This window comes from Clupea harengus, unplaced genomic scaffold, assembly GCF_900700415.2.
Source record: "Clupea harengus unplaced genomic scaffold, Ch_v2.0.2, whole genome shotgun sequence".
Lineage (NCBI taxonomy): Eukaryota > Metazoa > Chordata > Actinopteri > Clupeiformes > Clupeidae > Clupea > Clupea harengus.
Genome location: NW_024880404.1, coordinates 2501 through 24983, shown reverse-complemented (window position 1 = coordinate 24983; position 22483 = coordinate 2501). Strand labels below are relative to the sequence as shown.

At 40.3% G+C, this 22483-nt stretch overlaps 2 protein-coding genes across 2 annotated transcripts; one reads left to right on the top strand and one right to left on the bottom strand.

Moving 5' to 3' along the window:
* Window positions 1-19: 19 nt before the first annotated feature.
* On the bottom strand, window positions 20-4601 carry LOC122132064 (cyclin-dependent kinase 7). The gene is made up of 9 exons (XM_042706827.1): window positions 4499-4601; window positions 3951-4010; window positions 3684-3717; window positions 3393-3460; window positions 3079-3147; window positions 1635-1745; window positions 654-772; window positions 426-525; window positions 20-237 (listed from the first exon to the last, which is right to left on the bottom strand). Exons 1-9 carry the CDS (start codon window positions 4562-4564, stop codon window positions 118-120), a joined length of 747 nt encoding a protein of 248 aa, XP_042562761.1. The 5' UTR covers window positions 4565-4601; the 3' UTR covers window positions 20-117.
* Window positions 4602-11940: 7339 nt separating this feature from the next.
* LOC122132063 (SET-binding protein-like) lies at window positions 11941-21544 on the top strand. Its single transcript, XM_042706826.1, has 2 exons — window positions 11941-12623; window positions 18747-21544. The coding sequence occupies exon 2, from the start codon at window positions 18915-18917 to the stop codon at window positions 19416-19418; it is 504 nt and encodes a 167-aa protein (XP_042562760.1). The 5' UTR covers window positions 11941-12623; window positions 18747-18914; the 3' UTR covers window positions 19419-21544.
* The last annotated feature ends 939 nt before the right edge of the window (window positions 21545-22483 follow it).

The window sequence follows — 22483 nt, the reverse complement described above, 5'->3', positions numbered from 1 at the left end:
AAAAACTAGTATGGTATCTTTGGTGTTTTGAGTCTACCAGTCAAGAGTTTTTGTTGGAGGGTGTATGTAAATTATTGGAATTCCTCTTTTCCTTCGCTTATTGCCCAGTGTCCATGTTTAGCGAGCCAACTGCTGTAAATAAAAACGTACCGGCCACGTTTCTTCTGTTGGTGTTCCCAATGCTTCAAATATTTTTGTCAGTTGATCTAGGTCGGAGTCTCCTGCCAAGAATGGCAACTGAAGGCAAGAATGGAGAGAGAATGCAAATTTAAAAAGTAAAGTCTAAAATCTTTCCTGCATCTCAATAGATAAGGGTTGCAATGTGCAACACCAAGGTCATGGCTTCAATTCCCATGGCTCACCAAGGGCTGAGAAATGCTTAGTATGCCACTTTGAAAACATGACCCCATATACTGTGATCTTACCCTGAGAAGCAACTCAGCGAGTATACAGCCCACGGCCCACATATCCACACCTACACCATACATCCTGGCACCAAAGAGAAGCTCAGGAGCACGGTACCACCTGAAACAAATGGAGAATGTTTAAAAAATCCATGATTGTTCCCCCCAAAGTAACATTACCACTTAATAGAAATGTATAATACACAACAAAGTCAGTGTCTGGGGGAATAGACTACAAAGATACAGTACCGTGTGACAACTTGATGTGTGTAAACCCTGTTTGGACTTCCGAAAGCTTTTGCCAACCCAAAGTCAGCGAGCTTCAGGACCCCATTTTCATCAAGCAACAAGTTATTTGGCTTTAAATCCTATTTGAAACCAAATGAGAAAAACAGGATTTTTTTTTTATTCTTCAGTTTGATATTAGATATTAGTACAATACCACATAATGAACCACCCACAAGCATATGCTAAGTTAACTACATGGTGTCTTTTTTATGTGATTCTGAGGCCTGTTGTCAATTCCCTTCGTCAGGTGAGAATTCACATCCCCTTTATCTTGTATACACCAGTAAATATTATAGGTATCTATCTGCAATGTCTGACAATAACAACAATGAGCCATTTCCTTATACGGATACTTTAACAACAAAAGACCTCTACTGAACATCTTTAATCAGGTATATCAGTCAGATTTTAAATTGCAACCAATCCCAATTCCCCTCACCCACCACCACCACCATCATCACATGGAGAATATCCTCTTTGTTGTTCCTCTACGTCAAAGGCAACTGAAAAGACCTTTTAAATGCCACTTTGTTCTGCTTTTGGTCGTGAATAGCAACTTGTTCCATTTCTCACTCAAAGAAATACAGTAAAACTCATTCTCTGCTGATAATCATGGTTGAATCCTAAAAGTAATGACTAACACAGAGGCTATTATTACTCATAAAACTTAAAACGCTACCACAGGACTTTTGAATGAACGAAACTGGATACTGACCCACCACCTATTCTGAGAAGCGGTTACCTCAATATAATTCTTTAGAGTCTTTAAAACTTGGACTTCAACAAGAATCCACCAAAACCAATAATGTTTTTTTTCTTTTATAATATAAGCACACATGGAGTGGAAGTGTGGAAGTTCCAGCGAGTATAGTATTCAAGCACCCTACAACGCATCCCATCACTACACAGCACCCTACAGTGCATCCTATGACGACATCTTACCCTGTGTAAGATCCAGTGATGGTGCATGTACTCCAGTCCCTGAAGCGTCATCAGTATGTAGGCTTTAATGTTGGCCGGGGTTAATACAAGGCTAGTGTCTTTTATGATCACCTGTTAAAAAGAAAAACAGTAAAAACCAATAGACGTCTCCATATATTGTCCTAAGATGCTAAGGTTACAGAATACACAGACACGACAACAGACAACTCCGTATATCGCATAATGATGCTATTAAAGAATACAAAAGACATAAAAACTACATTTCCCATTACTTCATCACATTCTCCCTACCTAAGTGACAACACCAAATTCTCAACAGAATGGTATAACTCAAAGAACATCCAGTTCTTATAAAGTAATAAAACCATCAAAACCACACATTAAAGTTTAATCAAGTTGTTTTGGTAACCTCAAACCTATAATGAGGCACATTATGATTGCATTGCAAGTGGTTAGAAATGAATGGCATCCAAAACGCATTGATTGAGAGCTGGCTGGCTGACTCTGAAAGGGTAACGTCAGTTGGAGTGGACTTCCAAGTAAACAATTACATGAGTAATGGATCACTTACTCCTCAAACCTAACACAAAACAGGTTTTCAGTAATGCAGCACATGGAATCAAATAAGATTTAAATGTTTCTTAAAAAACAATACATCACCTGATTTGATAATGGCATTACAGTCTAGGCCATTTATGGAAGTGGTATCATTTTCCTAAGTGCCTTCCTGCATTTTTTCCCTAGGGGATCTGCTCATAACCGACCCTAACTGGTTTTAATCTGTTGCCCCTGCCCAGATCCAGGGAGTGTAGCCTGTTGGCACTCCACTGAGTTCTATGGGATAAACATACATTCAGCTAAGTGCCTTTCTGAAGTGGTCATGATCTGAAGCACAGCATACTTCCTCACTATAAGTGCTGTCTCTGAGGCTCCAGATCATGACATACACATGGGCAAATGTAGAGAAAATGTAGTAATCCTAAATTATGTCCTAGTTTTCCTAAATAATTGAATAATCCTAATCCTAGTTTTTCTGAATTTCCCTTGGAATAAATAAAGTATACATCTATCTATCTATCAAATCTCAATTTCAGTGGGACAAATCTTACATGGGGATATTATAAAGGCTAATTACAATACTGTCATTTCTGCTTGATCTTCATGGGATACTAAGAATAAGAGGAAGACTAAAAAGGAGACTAATACATGTTTTGGAATGTGTGGTCTAATTTTGGCTGCACTTAGTTGTATATTGTACAACTCAGAGGTACATTTCAAACTGTATAATCTACCATTTACAACCGGAATTCAATTTCACATAATCCCATTAACCTGAAAATAGACACATGATATATACCAGTGCATCAGACACACACCCTTCACATCAGGGCATCCCATCAGCACTTACAATGATGCATGTAGTGCAGTAATTACAATCTCCTACCTCCAGATCTGTTTCCATGTAATCAAACACCAAACTGATGTTAGACTTGTGTCCAAACGCATCTAATAGCTGTGGGAATCAAGAGCAAAGAAATCACACCTCTTGCCTTTTGAAATGCGCATTGAGGAGAACACAAAAATCGAAATGCTATATAGCCAAAACCACTAATTAACCTGAAAAAAAAAATCAGTCCAAAATGTCATTCTTAATAGTTAAAACAGTATTTAAACATTAGCATTAAATGCAGATTTTTAGAATATGCTGTAATCTCAAAATGGAGTGACAGGAAATGTCTGGTATAAATTCTCACATACACCTATAATGTTATGATGACTCAGTTCCTGCAACAACTTAATCTCCCGAAGAGCTGTCCGGTTAATGCCTGAAACAAAACATGATTCAAGAATAAGGCAAGGGTCTCACGTCCGTACAGACTACACAATAGCCTACTGTACATCCCTACAGTCACTTTAACAGGAACGAAAAGTAAGTTGTTGAGAATGCAACAAATCTGACATGTCTACAGATATGTATGGACTGTCAACTATTTGAACTGAATATGCATACAAGGTCAGTAGTGCTAATAGTGTCTGGGGTTTACATACCATCCTTTGCTTCTGTTCTGTGCCCAACTTTGATCTAGGAGGAAAATACACACAAAGGAACAAGCTTCAAATTTTCCAGAATTCTTGCTTGATGTTGGTGTAACATTGGAGTATGGTGTTGCATACAAATAAGGACACTGAATCTTTATTCAGTAACATTAAGTCGAAACATTACTGGCAGAAGTTACTTTGAAGCAAATCATTCTACAAAAAGAACCAAGGTTTACGTTAAGAATAAGCAATTTTTCTGGGTACAGATAACCTTACCTTTTTGATTGCCACTATAGAATTTGTTGTTTTATCTCTGGCTTTGTAAACCGTGGCAAACTATAACAAAAACACAGACAGAAACACTCATATCAAGTTTTCCTCCGCACTAATCCAGTAGGAATGTAAACTATCCAATCCCAGCCATGTAAATCCAACTGGAGACAAAACTAGTCATAAACTTTAACAAGCGACACGTCATTTAAACATAAACGAACAAATAAGAAACTTCATTTCTAGATTAATTATTAAAATAGGTCTCAATTTCCCAACTATAAACCCCCTGTTCTGTAAAGACGTGGTAAGCAGGGTAAACGGTTTCATGATTTACAATCTAGAAACCTGTAAACTTTAATCTAGCGATCCAAGTAGACTACAGCTTCACATAGCAACAGTACTATCTTGGTTTATTGATAACTTCACTGTTGTCTCCAGGAAGGCATCCTGATAGTGCTAACGCTAGCGACGGGAAGAATGAGACAAGGAATCAAGTTCAAATACACTAAATGCTTTGGACTTGGAACATGTGCAATAGTGACTTGTAATACCTGTCCCTCTCCAAGAAAAGCCAGTTTTTCATAACGCTTGGATCTTGACTTCACGTCCAACGCCATGTTCGTACTTTAAACTGCCTTGTCTGAAAATAACTTCCTGATTATTAAAAGGTCATTCAGAATGACTTCCGGTTCAAAAAAATAAATAATTGACTTCAAGAGTTTCTTGAGCAATAGCATCATCTAGTGGTGCTAAATTTGGTGCAAGTTGTTAGACTGAAATTACCTCCTTGAATGAAGAGAGGAGTGAGTTTTGTTCATCTCGTCATTGGGTACTGGACTCGATGCAGATAAATTAATGGTATGCTGGCCAAACAGTGCTGTCAAAGTAATAACATGTGGGTTTGTATTTGTTAGGCCTATATTGCAATTATATGTATACTGGAATGTATGTGTGTTCATACAGCCAATGAGTTATGTAATAACGTGGTCTAAGTTTTACACTTTCAGACATCTTGCCATTCCAGAAGTGAACATTTCTGTAAAATGTCCCATGTATAATGACTCATACACAAATATTAGAGAGAGAGAGAGAGAGACTATATAATTAATAAACTGATGTGCCACAACATAATAAAGATATTCATAATTTATATCACACAACATTGGATTCAATGTAATGCATGATATTGATAAAGATAAATATGTGATATGATATCATATGATGCAATGTCAGTAGAACATGACTTAAGAAGTACTTTAATAGTGTTTTAAGTGGGAGATATCGAAGAAGTGCTTTGTTTTTTATGGGTGTCTTTCTTACACATGAAATCTGAAATTACTGACTGACATAGGTGAAGTCACAGAGTCCCCCTTCTTACTCTTTCTCACTCATACCAATACTTGTGAAGTTGCTGGCATGCCGAAAATTCAAGGTCTTTTCAGTTCACACTTGAACATTGTGTGACAAGAAATTGTTGGTGTTTTCTGACACTTCTGAAAAGACTCTGGTTACTCATTTTTTTCCTAGACAGAAAAAGACACTTTGATCATGTGTGTGGCAAAAGTCATTGACACAGTTGTATGACTAAAATAAAAACTTGGCGGCACAAGTTAACCAGTAACCTCTGTTCATTAACAAAATACAGTATAATAACTCTGGTTAATTATCTAAATGAGCAGTTTTACATTAATCTTAATACACACCACTGTCAGTCACATCTTATGTGCTCATGCTTTAGCTCTGCAACTCATGTAGTGATAAATGGTAAGATGGCAACCTCTTACTTTTCATCTCATGAAAACATCTTGAGACTCCCATCTCCCAACTTCACAAAGTTGAAAACACTACAGAAAAGGTGATGGGAGTCTGGAGATGCATTATTTTCCCTCTGGATCAAGCAGACCCACACTGTTATTTTATGAATTTAGCTAATCAACACTCCTTAACCTTTACCCTACTTTATTATTTACCTATATCATGAAGAGCATGCAGTTACTGCTCTTCATCCACAAAAAAAGCCATTATTTTGACCTGAAATGTTTTTCAGTTCAAGCTGTCAGTGGCTTGGCAATAGCGCTTTTTGCTTCATGCTTGATCTATCTGTTTGAATCCTTCCCCTTCCTGTTTTGCTGAGCCCTTGTTATTGTACTGTCATCTGCTGTCTGCTGCGCCCAAGGGCCAACTGAATCTTATCCAACCAGGCACGTAGACAGATATACTCCAGGTGATGCTCAAGCACCTGCCCCTTTGCCCACTGACCTGATAAGTGTCAAGTGTCACAAGTCTCATCACCTGATAAGTGGCATTTTTTGTTAATATTTCTCATTTTATAATTTTTAAAACCATTTTAATTTGGCTGATGGCATCACTTTTCAGTTAAAAGCCTGTTGCCCGACATCTGAATTTGAGCCCGGCAACTGCATTTGAGCCCCTGCACCACCCCCTTCAACTTCCCTTGCCACGGTTACCGCAGTTAACGCACGCAAACCGAGCGCCCTGCAGAGCAACATGCACGACTCCCTGACCTACCTCAGTTATAACAGGCAGGTTACGTTAACGTGTTGTGAAATTAAACCACTATTAAAACATCTCGATGGAGCCTGCGATGGGTTAGGTAGCCTAATTTAGACAGTAGCTCTCTATTAAGCTTAACAACATGCAAGATAGTCTGGTGAAAATTAGCCTCGTCAATGAAAATACGTTGACTCTGCTGCCTTCGTTGTCAGGCAACTGCGACAAATACATATGGATTAGGCCTGCATGTTAATAGTCTATGCCATCATATTTGGATATTAGAAACGTTAGCCTATCAGTCACCGCTTTCTTGTGGAGCATCCAACCACAGGCTCCTATAGACTACAGGAGATGTTTCCTTTGTGTGAATGACACATCATTTATTTTATTTACATTTCTGACTATCTGTTCATTTCCTCCACACAGTACTCATTATGGATGGAAAGTGCAAAATTGTTACCTCAAACCAAGACTTAAGTAGGAGAAGGTGTCAATCAGATTCATCATTACTGAAAATTAGGATAAGATATCTGAACAAATGGCAACTGACCATGTGTAGGTAGTTAACATGTTAACACAATCTGAGATATATTAAGATAAATTACAATCCAACATATGTATATTAAGGTAAATCTAGGTTAGTGTCAAATAAGTAGTAAAATAAAGAATCACCACTCAGATAAGGTGCTTGACTTTAACTTACTGGAATTTATTTATTGATTAACAGTAGCCTTTTTCAGTATTCACAGATTTGTTCTGCTGTACCTGCATGAATGTTTAGTAAGTCGTAGGCCGAAACATGTCCAATCTGATACTTCTTCTGTGGATTTTGTAAGTCACTAACTTGCTAACTTAATTGGTTTATTCTTCATCCTTGCTGTAATTGACTTTTGACTGCACCAAAGTCTGAAGGTTATTCAAGAGACTAGTGCATCTTTGCTTGTCTGGTGAAAAAATGAATACGACCTTTTCTGTGCTTAGAGACCTTCTGAACTCATAGGCAACACATTTCAGATTAATCAAAGTTCAAGGTTCTGCATGCAACACTGGTCTGAGGTTTTGAGCAACAATTTTCAATTTGATCTGTATTACCACAAATTCAATACAGTCAAGGCTTCATATCTACTGTGTCATGTAATATTGTCACAAACTAGGGCAAAACTCCAAACCATATTTTCCCCCACGCCTTTCTATGCCTTTCTACTTGTTTACTGTACACTTTGTAACGCCATCAAATGTTTCCCACTTCAACAGGAAGTGGTTGGCTAAGTTTCTTTTCTTATAAAACGCCCACTTCCTTTGACTTTGATAAACACACTTGTGGTTTTGTGCACTAACCCCATCAGATACATTTTGCTTAACTGTTGCTGAACCTGCACTGTGCCTCCCAAATGCAATCACACTCAAGCTCCTAACAGTCACGACAATTCATTTAAAACAGTGCCACTTAAACGATGCCTCACATCCAAAAAGAAGAAAGACTGTGATCTAGTAATACCTAAGTGCACACTTCTTGTGTTAGCTATTGTTATGCTCATCCCTTATTACATTTTGAAAGAGGGAAATATGGGACATTGTTTACTTCAAACTTAGTTACAGAGGTTTATGGGTAGTGGATCCTATTCCATTAATCTAGAAATAAATGGGAATATGGGGAACTACTCCCATTATAACCTCTGTTTTGGATCCTATTTTTTGGACAAATACTGTACATTATAATTTAATGAAGTACAACCTGTTTGCGCTGAAAGTTAGCCACATCTTTCATTTCTGTGTTCAAAATAACTTTCTACGCCCTCTCTTCCAAACTGTTTAACCAAAAAAGAGAATAAATAAAATTGTACAGCAGAAATCCCCAGGACCCTTATGCTGCCATCAAACAGGAAACCACAGCCGAGAAAGGGGAAACACTCAAAGTGCATGCTAGGTCCATCATTCATTTGTATGACATGCTAATAATTTCGACTTTGTTTTTTAGTCATACCAGTGTAGACAAAAAGTATTCCTCATCATTTGTGGGGAGAAAGAGACATTGACATCTTGTTGGAAGTAGGCCATAAATAAGTTCCTTATTACAAGGACCCAGTGCTTTCGTGACAGCAAGGGAGAACATTCCATCATGAACCATGATGATTTACTGTCAACAGTTTATATTACAGTCAGGCTAAAACACATTCCTATTTTGATGAAATTAAGCAAAGGTCATTATTATGTGAAAAATATGTGCTTGTTTTGAGGTTGTTTGTACTGCTTCAGGAGCAGAGAGCTCCAAAAGTGTCTGCAGGGGGGGGGTTGTTATTGTAGTTGAACAATCATTTCTACATGTTTGGCTATTTCAGTCAAATGGGGGAGGCGATACTGCAAAATATTGATCAGAAACAGAAAGCCAGACAGCTTTTAAACATGAGGATATGCTTTGAGCTAAACAACTCACTGTCAGATACCTCAGGAAAAAAGTATTAGGACATCTATATATGGATAGCTGAACAGTATTGTAATTAACTGCAACACTTTTTGATAAATGTGCACTTCTGCAAATGTGGCCATTCTGTCTTTTGTTATGCACATGCAGAGGTAACTGTGTTCCACTTCACGAGAACTCACTGACTATATGTTTGATTTCATTCTCCTGGAAGATTAGATGATTCATCTCACAACCAAGGTTTTGACACTGAGGAGGTGTAGCTCTGGGCTATTTGATGAGTAAGATTGAGAATACAGAAATAAAAAAAATTAAAAATAAATGACACGTCAAACAGACACTGTGAACAGCCTAGAAGGGTAAGAGAATTATTCAAGATCCCACTTCCCACATAGTGGGCTACACAGAAAAGATCAACGAGATCTTCAACACACTGAGCTATTTTAGTGGTAAATGAAACTAAGTGGGGTGCATTTGCATATCAGTGATCAACACAACTAGAAAGGATATAGTATATGCCTCAGTTTACATGGAAAAAAGATGTTTTGTTGCAGAGCACTTCGGGTGCATTTAAATACCACCAGCAGATGAGAACAGAGGGAACAGAGAATGCAAAGTCATTACACAGTCTCAAATCTGGGTTATGTACCTTGCCCAGAGGCTAAAAGACTCTTTTGTCCCCAAGGCTAAGGCTTTGTCGCCCATTTTGACCATCTAGCCAGGAAAAGTAATCTCATTCACGGAATCACATGTATCATCAAAAGGAAACGAGATCCACAAAGAAGGTTTCATTGAAAGAAAGCTTTCATTCTAATCCCAGTTTATTTCACTTTGGTACTTCCCTTTCCATTTTAAATGCATCATCAGTAATAAGCCTAATATGTGTCTTATTTCGTTCATTCTTACCAGATGTTATGGAGAGAACATCAGACATTTCATTATTGTGTCCTTGATTTACCAAAGATGGTACAAAACTCTCTCAGAGGGATAAACAATGTTACATGGGCTACAAGAACGCATATGAACATGTGATACAGTGATACTGTAGCAATTAAGCAATGACTCTTAAATATACTCTTTGAATCTTTAATATGGCTAAGAATATGGATACGAAGGCGTCTCCAGAATCGTTTTATATAATCGATTGGCACAAATGCAACAAATGTTCTGAAATGATCAGGAGCCTTTATGCTTATTTAGTGTTAATTATTTCAACTTCATCAACAAAATATCCATAGCACATGGTACAAGTTATGCACATTGGGTCTATGAACACATGCTGTACTGTTTATTACAGTTTTATGCAAAGTTATAAAGGTGTTATACACAGCTTACATTGGAGTAGCATAATTTAATCCAGACATTTGAACGTGAGAACACCAGATGAGGATGGCGTTGTAGTTCATAATTTTGTCATTTATACCTGTCAGTATGACTTTGCCCTTTGGTCTACAATTTAGTTCTGCAGATGCAGATGCAGTTCACATTTTTCAAACCAGTACCAATGGCCCTGGTGGTAGAAATACCTTGTGGCGTATGGCAGATGACTGACAAACCTGTCTTTTTATGATGATTAACTTTTCAATCATCCTTCTTTTTAAATTAGTCTAAACAGAAAGTTCTTCTGTGATATCATAGCCACCCCCCAGTTTAGCAATTACCTTCTTGGTCAGGCTATTCAACAACAACGACTGTAAACTAGAGCAGCAACATAGCTGACCCTCTAACAAAGGTAAGTCTATCAGCCTTGCAGGCACAAACAGCTGCCAACTCGAGCCAGGACCCATCAAGATAAGATGTGATGATCAAGACTGCATGAGGGTCATAGCTGGTGCAGAGGCAGCCGTGTATCTGTGGATGCCACTCTTATAGGGTCAGGGCACATTCTTAGTCCCGAAAAACTTGCTTGTGTCTGTAATATTGCGCAGTTTTTGGCAACTTCTGCTAACGCTGCTTAAATGGCTCCTCGCCAACAGTGCGAACAATGAGCTATGCTTTTATAAAATGTTATGTCTTTGTGGTGTTTTGAAAATAGTGTCAAAGAAACATTTCTGCCGTGAAAGCAGGCAAAAGGAAGCGTGGAACCAGTCTGAATCTGTGATATAGTTGTCACATCTACTTGAGCTGGGAGTCTGTTTTCAGTTCTAATGTGGCAAATAATTGTATATTCCATTGGCTCTGAGTTCAGAGACTTTTAGACAACTGAGAAAAAGAGTGAATCTCCTCCAGTGACCTTCAGAAACAAGCCGACATCCAGTATCAAGCACAAGTGTTCCTGTAACCACATATGTGATCAGCAGAGTAAAACTGGATATTAATTTCTATCCTTCAAAACTACCCTTTTTTTAAAGGGCAGGAACCCAGTGCTTTTTGTGCCATGATGCCAATGATTAACTTATTCCAATGCTATAATTTCTAAGATGTAGCTATAACTCTATGGACTGCAAGGTGTGTCTTGCCACGAGTTATTATGCTATAGTGTAAAGCATGACTTACGGCACTCACACATGGCAAAAATGTGGATAATCTTTCACCAAGACGAGAAACATCTAGTTCCACTAGGGGGAGATAAATCATGCGAGCTCATACTATTCAATTCAAATTCAATTCACGTCTGGTAAACCTAACACTGATGGAAATATCAACGCAAAAATGCAGACGCCTAGCCAAAATGAAGGAATCTTTTTTTCCTCGCCAATGTGTTGTATGTACCCTAAAATATCAGTGCAATTACCTGCCCAATTAAATGTCTATTTAAAATGTTGATGGCATTCATTGTTAAAGATTATTGAAACAGCCAGGCTGTCATTACTGTTATAATATTACATTGTGGTAATGTAAAACAAGAGTAGCTTAAACAAAGGCTAATTAAACACTAGGGTACATAATTATATCATTTAAATTTGTCCTCAAGTATGCCTGTGCGACACTATATTACAATGATTAATTGTCATGATGAAATAGCCTAATAGCCCATAGAAACACTCGTTATAAGTGGTCATCTCTCCAAGGAGAATTTGAAGTTATGTAGGCTTTGCATGGTGCGCCTCTACTGACAGGTAGAGGCGACATAGAGCACTGTGCCTGTGCTTGAAGCAGCGTCCAGTGCATGTTACTGTGAGATCATTATCAAAAACTGCTGCGGGACTGGCGAGAGAAGGAGTGTAAAGGACTTAAGAGAAGATATCCCGAACTCCGACTGACCAAAACGAGGAAAGAAGCTTAAAGAAATCACTTTTACAACGTCTTTACGTCTCGGAAGCGTTACGCTGGGACTTTGGATACTAAAGGATACTAACACCGTTTCTCTCCGGGTTTGTTTTCACTGCAGTGAAGCAGTTTCATCCACCCCCAAGTCTATGATTTGAGAGGGAAGCTATGCAGGTCTCTGACCAGCAACACGGCAGGGCTTTTTGCACCCTGGCTTGATAAATTGCATAGTTCATCAGTGAGCGATTGCGCATTTTGATCGTTCAACGCAGAGGACCTTGGCACGTTTAATTTTCGTAAACCTGTCGATTTGATAATTGATCGTTTCTAAATTGTGTCTATTTTGAGCACTCAGTTGACGCCATTTTACTGTTTTAACGGCGTTTTGAAGCCGCGTCCAGTTTGACAGATTGCAGAAGGCTATGTCAGTTTAAGTGGAAATGATATAATAGCTTCCTGACTGGATGGATTTTAAATGATACATTGAAACTACCCACCGAACGCCTTGCGAACACAACGATCGGACATGGGTAAGTTTTCTCCCATATACTAAGGTTATATCTTCTTGGATTCAAGAGCGGTAGGCTACTGTATTTTTGGTAACAGGCTATTCATTAGGCAAATAGCCTAAGGAAGTGTATTGCAAGATCCATCCCTCATTATATGAAATGTAATGTTAATAAGATTTAAGTGATATGTGTAAAATGAAAAACTCAACACTGAACACAAGCTGTTAAATTGGAAATGGCTCACTTGTTTTTTTTTTGCGAAATCACAGTTCACGGGTTTTTTTGCAAAGCAAAGTGAAAAATCTGTGCATCTATTATGCTACCCATTAATAGGTTACATGTTAAAATTTGTATGCAAAAGCCGGGCTTAATATGCATGTAGCCTAATTGCCCTTGTGAGGAGGCAGCACCATTTTTAGGCTAAAGAGCATTTCTACACTCTGTTTTTAAGGGAGTTATATTGTTTTATCTAGAAACGAAGAGATTTTCAAATGCTACCCTAGAGTTTGGTCCACTAAATAAGTAGCCTAAGTTTCCCGCTAATTTAATTAACCAGGCATGCTGATATGAGTCCATGATGTGTGCGCAGGCCGGTATTCACCAATAGCAAAATAATGCATTTCTGTCAGCGATACTTACAACCGACACAAGCAAGGATTGAGTGGAAAGTTAATTGTCAGAATAAATGATGTCTTCACTTAGCCTATGATATTTAATTTTAATATAATTAGTTTTTCCATGGTGTTATCAACTCTGGTAAGATACCCTCTTAGGCTATACACAGCTTGTAGCGCTCTGCAGCCTATGGGTTGATGGTAGCCTACATGCTACTCCTCTCTCGGTGCCCCAGCATGGCTTGCCATGTCACTTCCAACTCTTGAAAGGTCATGTAGCATTGATGGGATGCTGATGGGATGTGCTGTTTTCAGCTGGGAGACTGTAAATCTGAGCTTTTTCGTCTTAAATATAACTTTTAACTGGCTAAAGCTTACTTTTGATGAGACATTTTGCTCCTCTATTGACCAGTCCTGTATTGTCAACGAGATAAGAGGTTGTGTCATGAAGCTTGTTACCATGCAGATTGTCACAGGTGTGCTGGAGAGGAAGCTGTGTCGCTGAAGATGTCGGCAGTAGGGACCACCACAATGGCAGGTGACCTTCAAGGCGGAAATGAGCACATTCAGTTTCTGTTCAACACAACCTATTGCTGTCGTTCTTAGCCACAACACTTTAGCATCTCTAGCCTACTCAATAACTCACTGCAGAGGAGGGGTGGGCTGTGTCTGTGAAAAAGTCCCCCTTGAGTTGAATCACTCAGTGTCACATGCACACCACAAACAACTGCCTGGGTGCTTCACATGTCCTGAGATGACTCGGATGAGCTTGTGAGGTTTTTGCAAATGCCTTCATGAATGACAGAGCTTGTAAATATCCTGCAAGAATTGGCCATTTAGTGGTCAAGTTGCTAACCCATTGCTCCTCCCCACTTTTGACTCAGTGCTTAATTAGATCCAAAACTTGTCCATTGTGTGTTTAAAAGCCAGTATCTTGTTAAAACTGCAACATCAGAATATGTGAATTTCAGAGACAACTCTCTTAGGGCATATTTCTGTGTATTTATATAGTAGCCACAAAAGTCATTCCATAGTTTAGTCGAACAGTGGAGATTAACAGCCCACACTTCTGACTGCAGAGAATACACCTTTGATAATGTAAATATTAACTCTTAAAGTGCTAGTCTTCATGTTAGAGTCGATACATTTAACCTGATAGATGTGATACTCCATATGTTCCCGAAGTTTTTGACAGTTCTTGATCTAAACTCGAGTAAAACATAACAGTTCAAGATTGTTCTTGTGACCCTTCCACTCAAGTGACTGCCACTAGCCTGGTGTTCCAGGTTGAAGAACTGTCTACTACACCTCTACTACTTCAGAGGGTTTTCCTTCTATCATGGCTCTACAGTGACACCCACTGAGTGTCCATGACGCCACAGTATAGAAGCACTTTCTGCCAAGTTCAGTTGTTTGTGTGTGTTTTTTCGCTTGATACTTGCATTCATGCTAGAGGTCATACTGGAGAAACAAGGGTTTTTATGTGAGTTTTCACATGGGTGTTGTGTGGTAATAAGCAGACCTTAAGAGGATTTGCTAATTGGCTATTTTTAAAATTGGCAGAACATGGGAGAAATGTTTTAAACATACACCTCATATAAAATAATTCATTGTCAGGCACAGTACAAAAAGGAACGAAAACTTGGAACTTTACATGGCAATTAGCACAAAAAACTTGCCGATTTGTTTTCACAAAGAACTTCTCATTAACACGGGCTTGGTCTTTGCTTTATTTCACAAACCCAGCTCATTTCTCTCAGACTCCAAAAAGGGTTGGGCCCAATAGTTTTTGAGCGGTTGTCGACAATTGTTTTTTTTTTTTCTTGGACCTGGATATGGCTAGTTTCAGTGGACGTCAGCCAAACCATGACAGGAGACAAGGGAAAGCGAAGAGATATCCAAGGACAAATCTAATTGTTGGCAGCCATTTCTAGCTGGATATCTGAACAAGAACACCTTTTGGCAGAGTACGGCTGGAGGAAGGCAAACTCTTTCTTTCTTTCTCTTTGTGTCTATCTTTATTTCCTCCTTTTGTTTTCCATTTTCCAGCTCAGTCTCTTGGTTTTACTTTAAACAATTAAGTGTAGAAATGAAAGCTGTTCAGTAATTCTAAGAAAGCACAGCAAAATATAGTAGTTATGAAAGCAAGCTGTAATCGATTGGTCAATAGCAAAAGAAAATGTTTTGGAGAGTTATAAGTCCATGCAGAAAATGGCATTTTGCATGGAATCTTTGGATAGCATGTCTGTACAATTGTACACATAGTGTCTGAGTTCAGTCTTGAGCAAAAGTGGCCAGAGTGATGAATTGACTCGCTCGTGGAGGACTTCCAAGCATTTGTGTCTCTCCTACCAGAGAGCTGTCAAGCCTGCCACTCCAGAGGAGCCGATTACTGGTGCAAGGGGACAAAATCACTTCCCCCTCCACCCAGGGGGTGTGATGTGACTGCATAAAGCTCATTATTCTGGCCATAGCCTTGTTGTCGAATGTTCTCGTGTGAATGGTTTTGAATGCGCCGGTTGGCCTTTATCCGACAAGTATTACTGTGCTTTCAGTGTGGGTGTTTTTTTTTCTTCTAAAGAGATGAATTATATGTAACAAGACAACCACAAATTATACTATGCTGGGCAGTGGAAAACAGATTTCCATTGAGCTCTTTTCTCAGTTGCCTTCTATAAACAGGATATTAACTTACATGACAGTGTTGTCATGGTATGTTTCGTTTTTGTGGCATTGTCACAATTGAAGCAATCCACTATGCCATATTACAATCAATTATAGTGGATGAATGCACTGTATAATGTACATACATTCATGGCAATGGCACACACACTGTGCAACTACATATGCATACCCCATACTGTACATTATGGTGTTATGGAATGTTACTACGCAATCCAGTGCTGCATTACACAACATTATACACTACATTGTGTTACACATAAATCCATGGCAGTATTATATTCTGTGCCAGACTGTGCTTTGATATGCTAGGTGGTGTTGGTCCCCTAAATCTCTTGGTGTCTGCTAGCAGCCTGTGAATGTGTGACTGTTTGGCTGAGCTATTTGTGAGTCGACCTGAGGCCTCTCGCTTCATGGCCTTAAAAGGGCTCCATGACAGCACGAAATCCTTTCGCACGTGCTGTGTGTGTGATGCTCTGCCCCAGATACTACGCTTTCTGCCAACCCAGCTGCAGCCAAGCCACCTAAATGCCTTTGTTTCCCACCCCAAAAAAGACGATACTGTATGAAGGTGAAAACCACTTTTAAGAGGCTGGCTGGCTGTCAGTAGTTTTACAGTTGCCACCTGCCTCAGAGAGAGAGAGAGAGAGAGGGAGAGAAAGACCAAGAGGAGGTCTAACCACAGGCCAGCAACACCAATACCATTTACAGTAAGCAGGCTGATTGATTGAGCGACACCAGGGAGGGGAGCAGACTCTGGGAGCTCTCAGTCAATACACATCAATGCTGACATAACATGGCTGGCACTCCTGGACCAGTAAGGAGGTCCCCATTTCATGAAAGAAAACTGTTGCAACTCACGGAGGCCCTTTGACCTTCTTCCCAAAGTTTTTTTTCCCCCTAGGAATGAATGTGTGGTTTTTTTTAACCTCTCAGGGGTTCTGCTTATTGTTATGACAGTGTTATTATGGGCATAGAGAAGAATTCCAAAGGAGTATTAGATTTGATAGTGTGTCTCGGTAGAGATAGATACATCTTCTTAAAAATGCCAAGTCTGAATCCAGTTTTGAGCTGCGTAAGACTGTGATGGCATTCATTATTTATGGCTAGGTTTTTACTGTGCTGGCGATCAAAAGAAATAACTCGTTTCATGTTGGACAGACCTTTTCAATCAATCCATTATGTTATCTTATCACATTTTACTGTGCTGATAATATAATGTACCAGACATTGAGAATGTCCCTCAGCACACTACCATGGCAGCAATGAACTTGTTAAGTGATCATTTTATGAGCAGGTAGCAAAGTGTTTGTGTTTGGAATGGATTAGGGAGCCAGTAGAACATTCTTTGAACTGTTGGGGAGTGATTTTTGATTTTTGATTGTGTCGCATTATGCAACAGTGACATGTTATGTTCTGTGACGAGAGCTTGAATCAGTGAGGACTTTACAGGACCTTACAGGACTTTGAAGCTTGAACACTGCTAACGGACGTGTAAAATCATACCCTGGGAAGAGTTCTCCGCTAGACTCTCTACACTGGTATCTTGTGGTGGTGAAAGTGAGGATGTGAGGATTATTAGATGATTATACCCAGTGACATCCTGAACACTGAAGAAGCCATACCACATCCTCCCTTTCCACATTCCCGTTGTCCTCTGGCCTGATCTTTGACATATTTAAGTGGTAGTCCGCATTGGAACGTGTCCGTGGTAGTTGTAAGGTACACTGCTGCAAAAATATTGGTGTTGGATTCATACGCATCCAGCACAGAGTAATACTTGTGGAACCGAGTCAGCCTCTCGTTCTCCTCTAAGCTTTATTTAGGCAAACCCTCTGGCATTCTTTATCAAAACCATATGAACTAATGCGCAAAAGCCCTCAGCACACAATGTACCACATAAAATTCACCGCACATTGGCCCAGCCGAAGTAAAAAAAAATTGACACTTCAATTATAGTCGAATGCTCAGAATGGCGTCCCACGAAATTCAAAGCCAGTGGCCAACAAGCAACATCAAAATATCTCCACCATCATCTACCACTCTATATCGGCTCATTCATCTGTACTGCACCCTGATGCACACTATCACCCCATTCGATGACCTTAAAGTGTCGGAAATGGAGAAATTTACAAACTTCCCACTCTCTGGAGAAAGAGCAAGAGAGAGAGGGAAGGGGGAAAGAGAGACTTCTGTCCTGTCTCATGATGCAAAACAGCTCACTCTGGAAGTGTTGCCATGCAGTCTAATTGGGCTTTTCCACAATAGTAGCAGCCGCCCAGGTTGCAGATCTGCATGCTGTCTGGGAAGAGCTCGCTGAGAGGATGGCTCTGACAGGGGCTTCTTGTTTTCATATGTTCGCACTGTGAGTGTGATTACTCAACTCAACATTAGAGCCGAATTCACAAGGAATTGGAGTCCACGTTGTATGTGGTGGGGAATTTAATGTGTCAGCCTATGATAGGCTTTTAACTTCAATTGAGAGCATCCAGATAGTGCATAAAAAGACATGTATGGGAGTCTGCTCTTGTCCGCCAGTGATTTTATGCTTTAGCTTTAAGCAAGCAGTGTAATGAATGTCCCACTGTAATGAAAGGAATTGTGCCCAAAGAAGAAAAAAATACAAGGATTATGTGTCTGAGGGACGCGGTGCAGAATAACTGATGTTCACTGTTGTTGTGTGCTGCACTAATTGGTAAGCCATTTATTTGCGCAGTCTGGCTCTTTGGTTTGGATGCCAAGGGAGTTAGACTGTGCAGTGTGGACTTCTCTGCTAATTCTGACATGACAATGGGGAGGTTCTCATCCTTATTTGTGTTTTGTTTTTGTTTTTCTTACCCCTTTACAGTTTCTTCTTGGAAAATCTGTATCCTTGTGAGATTCATCAGATTCAGAGAGCAATAACAGTCTGCAATCCCCACTGTCGGAGAGGGTAGCCAGTGTATCAGGTGGCGCACCTGTTTTTCCGAGTTTGCTCCTGGTGTCCGATTCCCGAAACACACGTTGGGGGTCAGCGATGGAGCAGCGGGAACTGTCCCGGGTGGCCCGACAAAAGGCGGGCAGCGAGGCCGAGTTCTTCCCGTCCGGGAGCACCATCAACAGGGCGACCCTGGCCGAGCTCACCGGCAGCAGCCTGCTTCCCACCCAGGCCAAGGGGCTCACGCTGCCCGGGGAGCGGGAGGAGGATGAGGACCTGGGGCTGGGCAGGGACGTGGACGCTAGCTCGAACGCTGACAGCGAGAAGTGGACGCAGCCGGACGGCATGGAGGAGCAGGAGTTCTCCATCAAAGAGGCCAGCTTTTCGGAGGGCAGCCTCAAACTAAAGATCCAGACCACGAAACGTGCCAAGAAGCCCCCCAAGAACCTGGAGAACTACATATGCCCGCCGGAGATTCGCATCACCATCAAGCAGCCCGGGGAGCAGAAGACAGCCAAGCATGGAAAGAACAACAAGGCAGCCAAGGAGGAAGACAAAGTACCCCCCAAAAAGAAGGTAAGGAATTTTTCCATTTACTTTTAGAGAGCCACTTGAGAAGCTGCAATGTGCATCAGTGTGATTCAGTTCAGCCACACAGCAAGATCTGAGCCATTAGATGCAGATGAAGACATAGCATAGCATTGCAGAGTACTTGTCAATAAATCCTTCACTCAAACTGTGAAATGTGCTGTTGGTGGTCAGATGGCATTTTAGTTTTGCTCTCACTGACAGCGTGTTAGAAAGACTCTAGACAGTTTTCTGGAGTGCTGACACTAATTGAAAAAAAAATGGATTGGGTGAGATAGCTAATCTACAGTGCAGACAGATTCAGCTGATAGATATGTGGCCTTTTTGTGTTTGATAAACAATTACATACGAGTGAAGAAAAGAAACATTCCTTATTCCCCGTGCAGTTTTCCTGATCTCTATCTTCCACATTGTTTCCAAGGCTTCATTATGACTCGTCTTTTTCTTGTAAAGAGGGGAAAAAGCTAAATTTGATTTGGAGTATTGCCAAGTTGATAGAAATTCTGGGCAATTGCTGTTTTTGCTCCAGCTGTTCCCGCCATTCTGTGCAACGGGTTGTGTGAAGCAGTCTTTTTCTGCCATTAACCTTTTGTGGCATGCAGCACCACAAATGAATAAGCACACGCTCACTGAATCCTTGGTTTCCTCGAGATGGCGGCTTTTTGACTTTCAGTGTAATTATCTTGGCGAATGTTTTTTTCTTTCTTTGCACTGTACGTGTGATTAAAAATCACAGATATAAATGAGGAGTCAGAGAGGCATTAAACTGGATCTGTCTCTCAAGGCAAAGAAACAAAACAAAAAACAATGTAGCTTTCAAGCGGTTTTTGAATGTTCTGTGGCATCATCTGATCTTCTCTCTGTGTTTTGGTTGGCCAATGCATCCATGCCTTCTGTAAGGTTGAGCTCTTGCATAGTTGGTCTACCATAATATTTTCTGAAACATGCCCAGTGCATGTCTTCCCCATGAGATATTAATCAAAAAGTTAATTGCATTCACCCTATTTCAATTTATTTCTTGAAGCTGAGTGTAGTCAGCATATTCTTAATGTCTTTTTCCAAAACAAAGATGTTGCACATTTCTTTTTTATGTTTTGGTGGGGGGAAAAAGATGGCAAGAAAAAGAAGTATAGAGACTTTTGGGAGAGAATGAAAGGAAAAGCTTTTGATACCACAACCTGACCCTATAATTTCACATAATTAGGGAGAGTATGCTTCCTTACTGAATCAAAGGGAAGCTGCCAGCCTCAGCATCTTTTAGCAAGAGCAGCAGAGCTTAAACTGATTCCTTTCACCCTTGTAACATTGAGGAATTTTGTTGTTTGTCTCCTTGAAATACAAATCACCATATAACATGGACTCCACAAAGGACATATATTATGAGATGAGTTCCTGTTTATATGCATAATTTGCTTAATGCCAGCTTGCTTTAATGTTAGCTTTCTCTAATAGAGTACATTGTCCTCTGAAGAGTTGATGGCTAGGACACATAAACTACATAAACTATTTCACTATGTTACTATTATATAAGGTAAGCTTGTAGCAGTTTTGCAACTTATTGTAAGTCACTTTGGATAAAGGTATCTGCTAAATGAGTAATTATAAATGTAACATGAATTTATTATTAATAAATAGGAGGTGTTTTAAGTGTATGTGATGAGAAATAAATGTTGTAATGTATAGATCCCTGAAGTTCCTTCGATATCCATTCGCCATTGCAGGGGGGGAAATCATTAGGTATTTGGATGCCATGCCTTGAGCAGTGGACTGGCTTGGGGTGTTCCTCTGTGTGAGGAATGGGGGCAGGGGGTTGAGAGAGAGAGAAAGAGAGAGAGTGAGAGAGAGAAAAGAGACAGTGGGAGGGAACAAGGAATAGAGAGGGCGAAAGGCGGGAAGTCTGAAGTGCAGCTGTCTCTTTTTGGCATCTCCAAATTGCCCAAAGACAGAAGGTCAGAAAGGGCATTAGCAGGGATAGAGGAGGTGGCTTCCCAGCAGCTTGTCAGAGGGGTGGCCCTATCTACACTGAACAGCAGCCACCCCCAAGACTGGAGAAATGTCAAGCCCCCTCCTGATTTCAGGGACACACACACACACACTCCTTTTCCCCCATTCATTTTCTTCTCTCTCTCTCTCTCTCTCTCTCTCTCTCTCTCTCTCTCTCTCTCTCTCCACACACACATACACACAGAGCAGCACATGTGTAACACAGTGAAGCCCACTGTAATGTGAAATGTTGATGCATTCACCTCACAGCATGTACATTAGAGATTGCTCATTAGCCTTAAAAAAAAAAGAGGTGCCACAGCTCAGTAGATTAAATGGAAGTGAGGCTCATTCCGCCTCTGCAGTCAGCGGCTTAGCGGCGAAGCCCACCACCTCTCCTGCGTGCTCAGTTACTAGCCGGTCAGGGTCAGAGGTCGGCCTGTAATTGAAACCGGTCAGGGCTCGCCGAGAAAAGGGCTTACATCAACCGGCCGGACTGTGACAGCTGGTGTCTGGGCTCCCCATTTGTGGTAACAGCCCCCTTTTTTTCCTCCTCCTCCTCCTCCTCCTCCTCCTTCTCCTTGTCCTAGTAATGAAATCACATCTCAGCCAAGGCACTTTAAAAAAGAAAAAACGGCACAGGGCACTCCAATGTATTAGCTTGATCTTTTTACATCACTTACCAATGTCCTCACCGCTCTTGTCAGTAGTTACACTCACACTGCAAATTAGTTTGCGGTTTGCAGTCCTTGGGGGAACAAGTCGATGAATGTGATGTGGTGGAAATGTTGTCGACACAATCGTGCCCTGTAGCTGTGGTCTGAAATAGAGGCTGGCAAATTATTTCTATTTTTTTTCTTCTGTTGCAAGAGAAGCCAGAGATTGGATCTGTATTCCTGCGGTTTAAATAATGCGCAGCTTGGGGCACGCTGTTTTTTTTTTTTCTGTTTCATTTCCATGACATTTGTATTCAACAGTCTTGACAATGGGTAGCTCCAAGCATGTTTTTTTTTGCCTGTCTTCCAAGAATAATTATCAATTTTGTATTATTAACCAAAGATCTGCAGGAGGATTATCATAATTTGGTGGATTGCTGA

What these genes read in the sequence shown, in the direction of transcription:
- LOC122132064 (XM_042706827.1), bottom strand. Translation starts at nt 4,564, where the DNA reads ATGGCGTTGGACGTGAAGTCAAGATCCAAGCGTTATGAAAAACTGGCT. An exon ending in CTATAGTGGCAATCAAAAAG is followed by an intron (nt 3,718 to 3,950) that starts GTAAGGTTATCT and finishes TTTTCCTCCTAG; the next exon opens with ATCAAAGTTGGGCACAGAAC. An exon ending in ATCACTGGATCTTACACAGG is followed by an intron (nt 773 to 1,634) that starts GTAAGATGTCGT and finishes GGTTTCAAATAG; the next exon opens with GATTTAAAGCCAAATAACTT.
- LOC122132063 (XM_042706826.1), top strand. Translation starts at nt 18,915, where the DNA reads ATGGAGCAGCGGGAACTGTCCCGGGTGGCCCGACAAAAGGCGGGCAGC.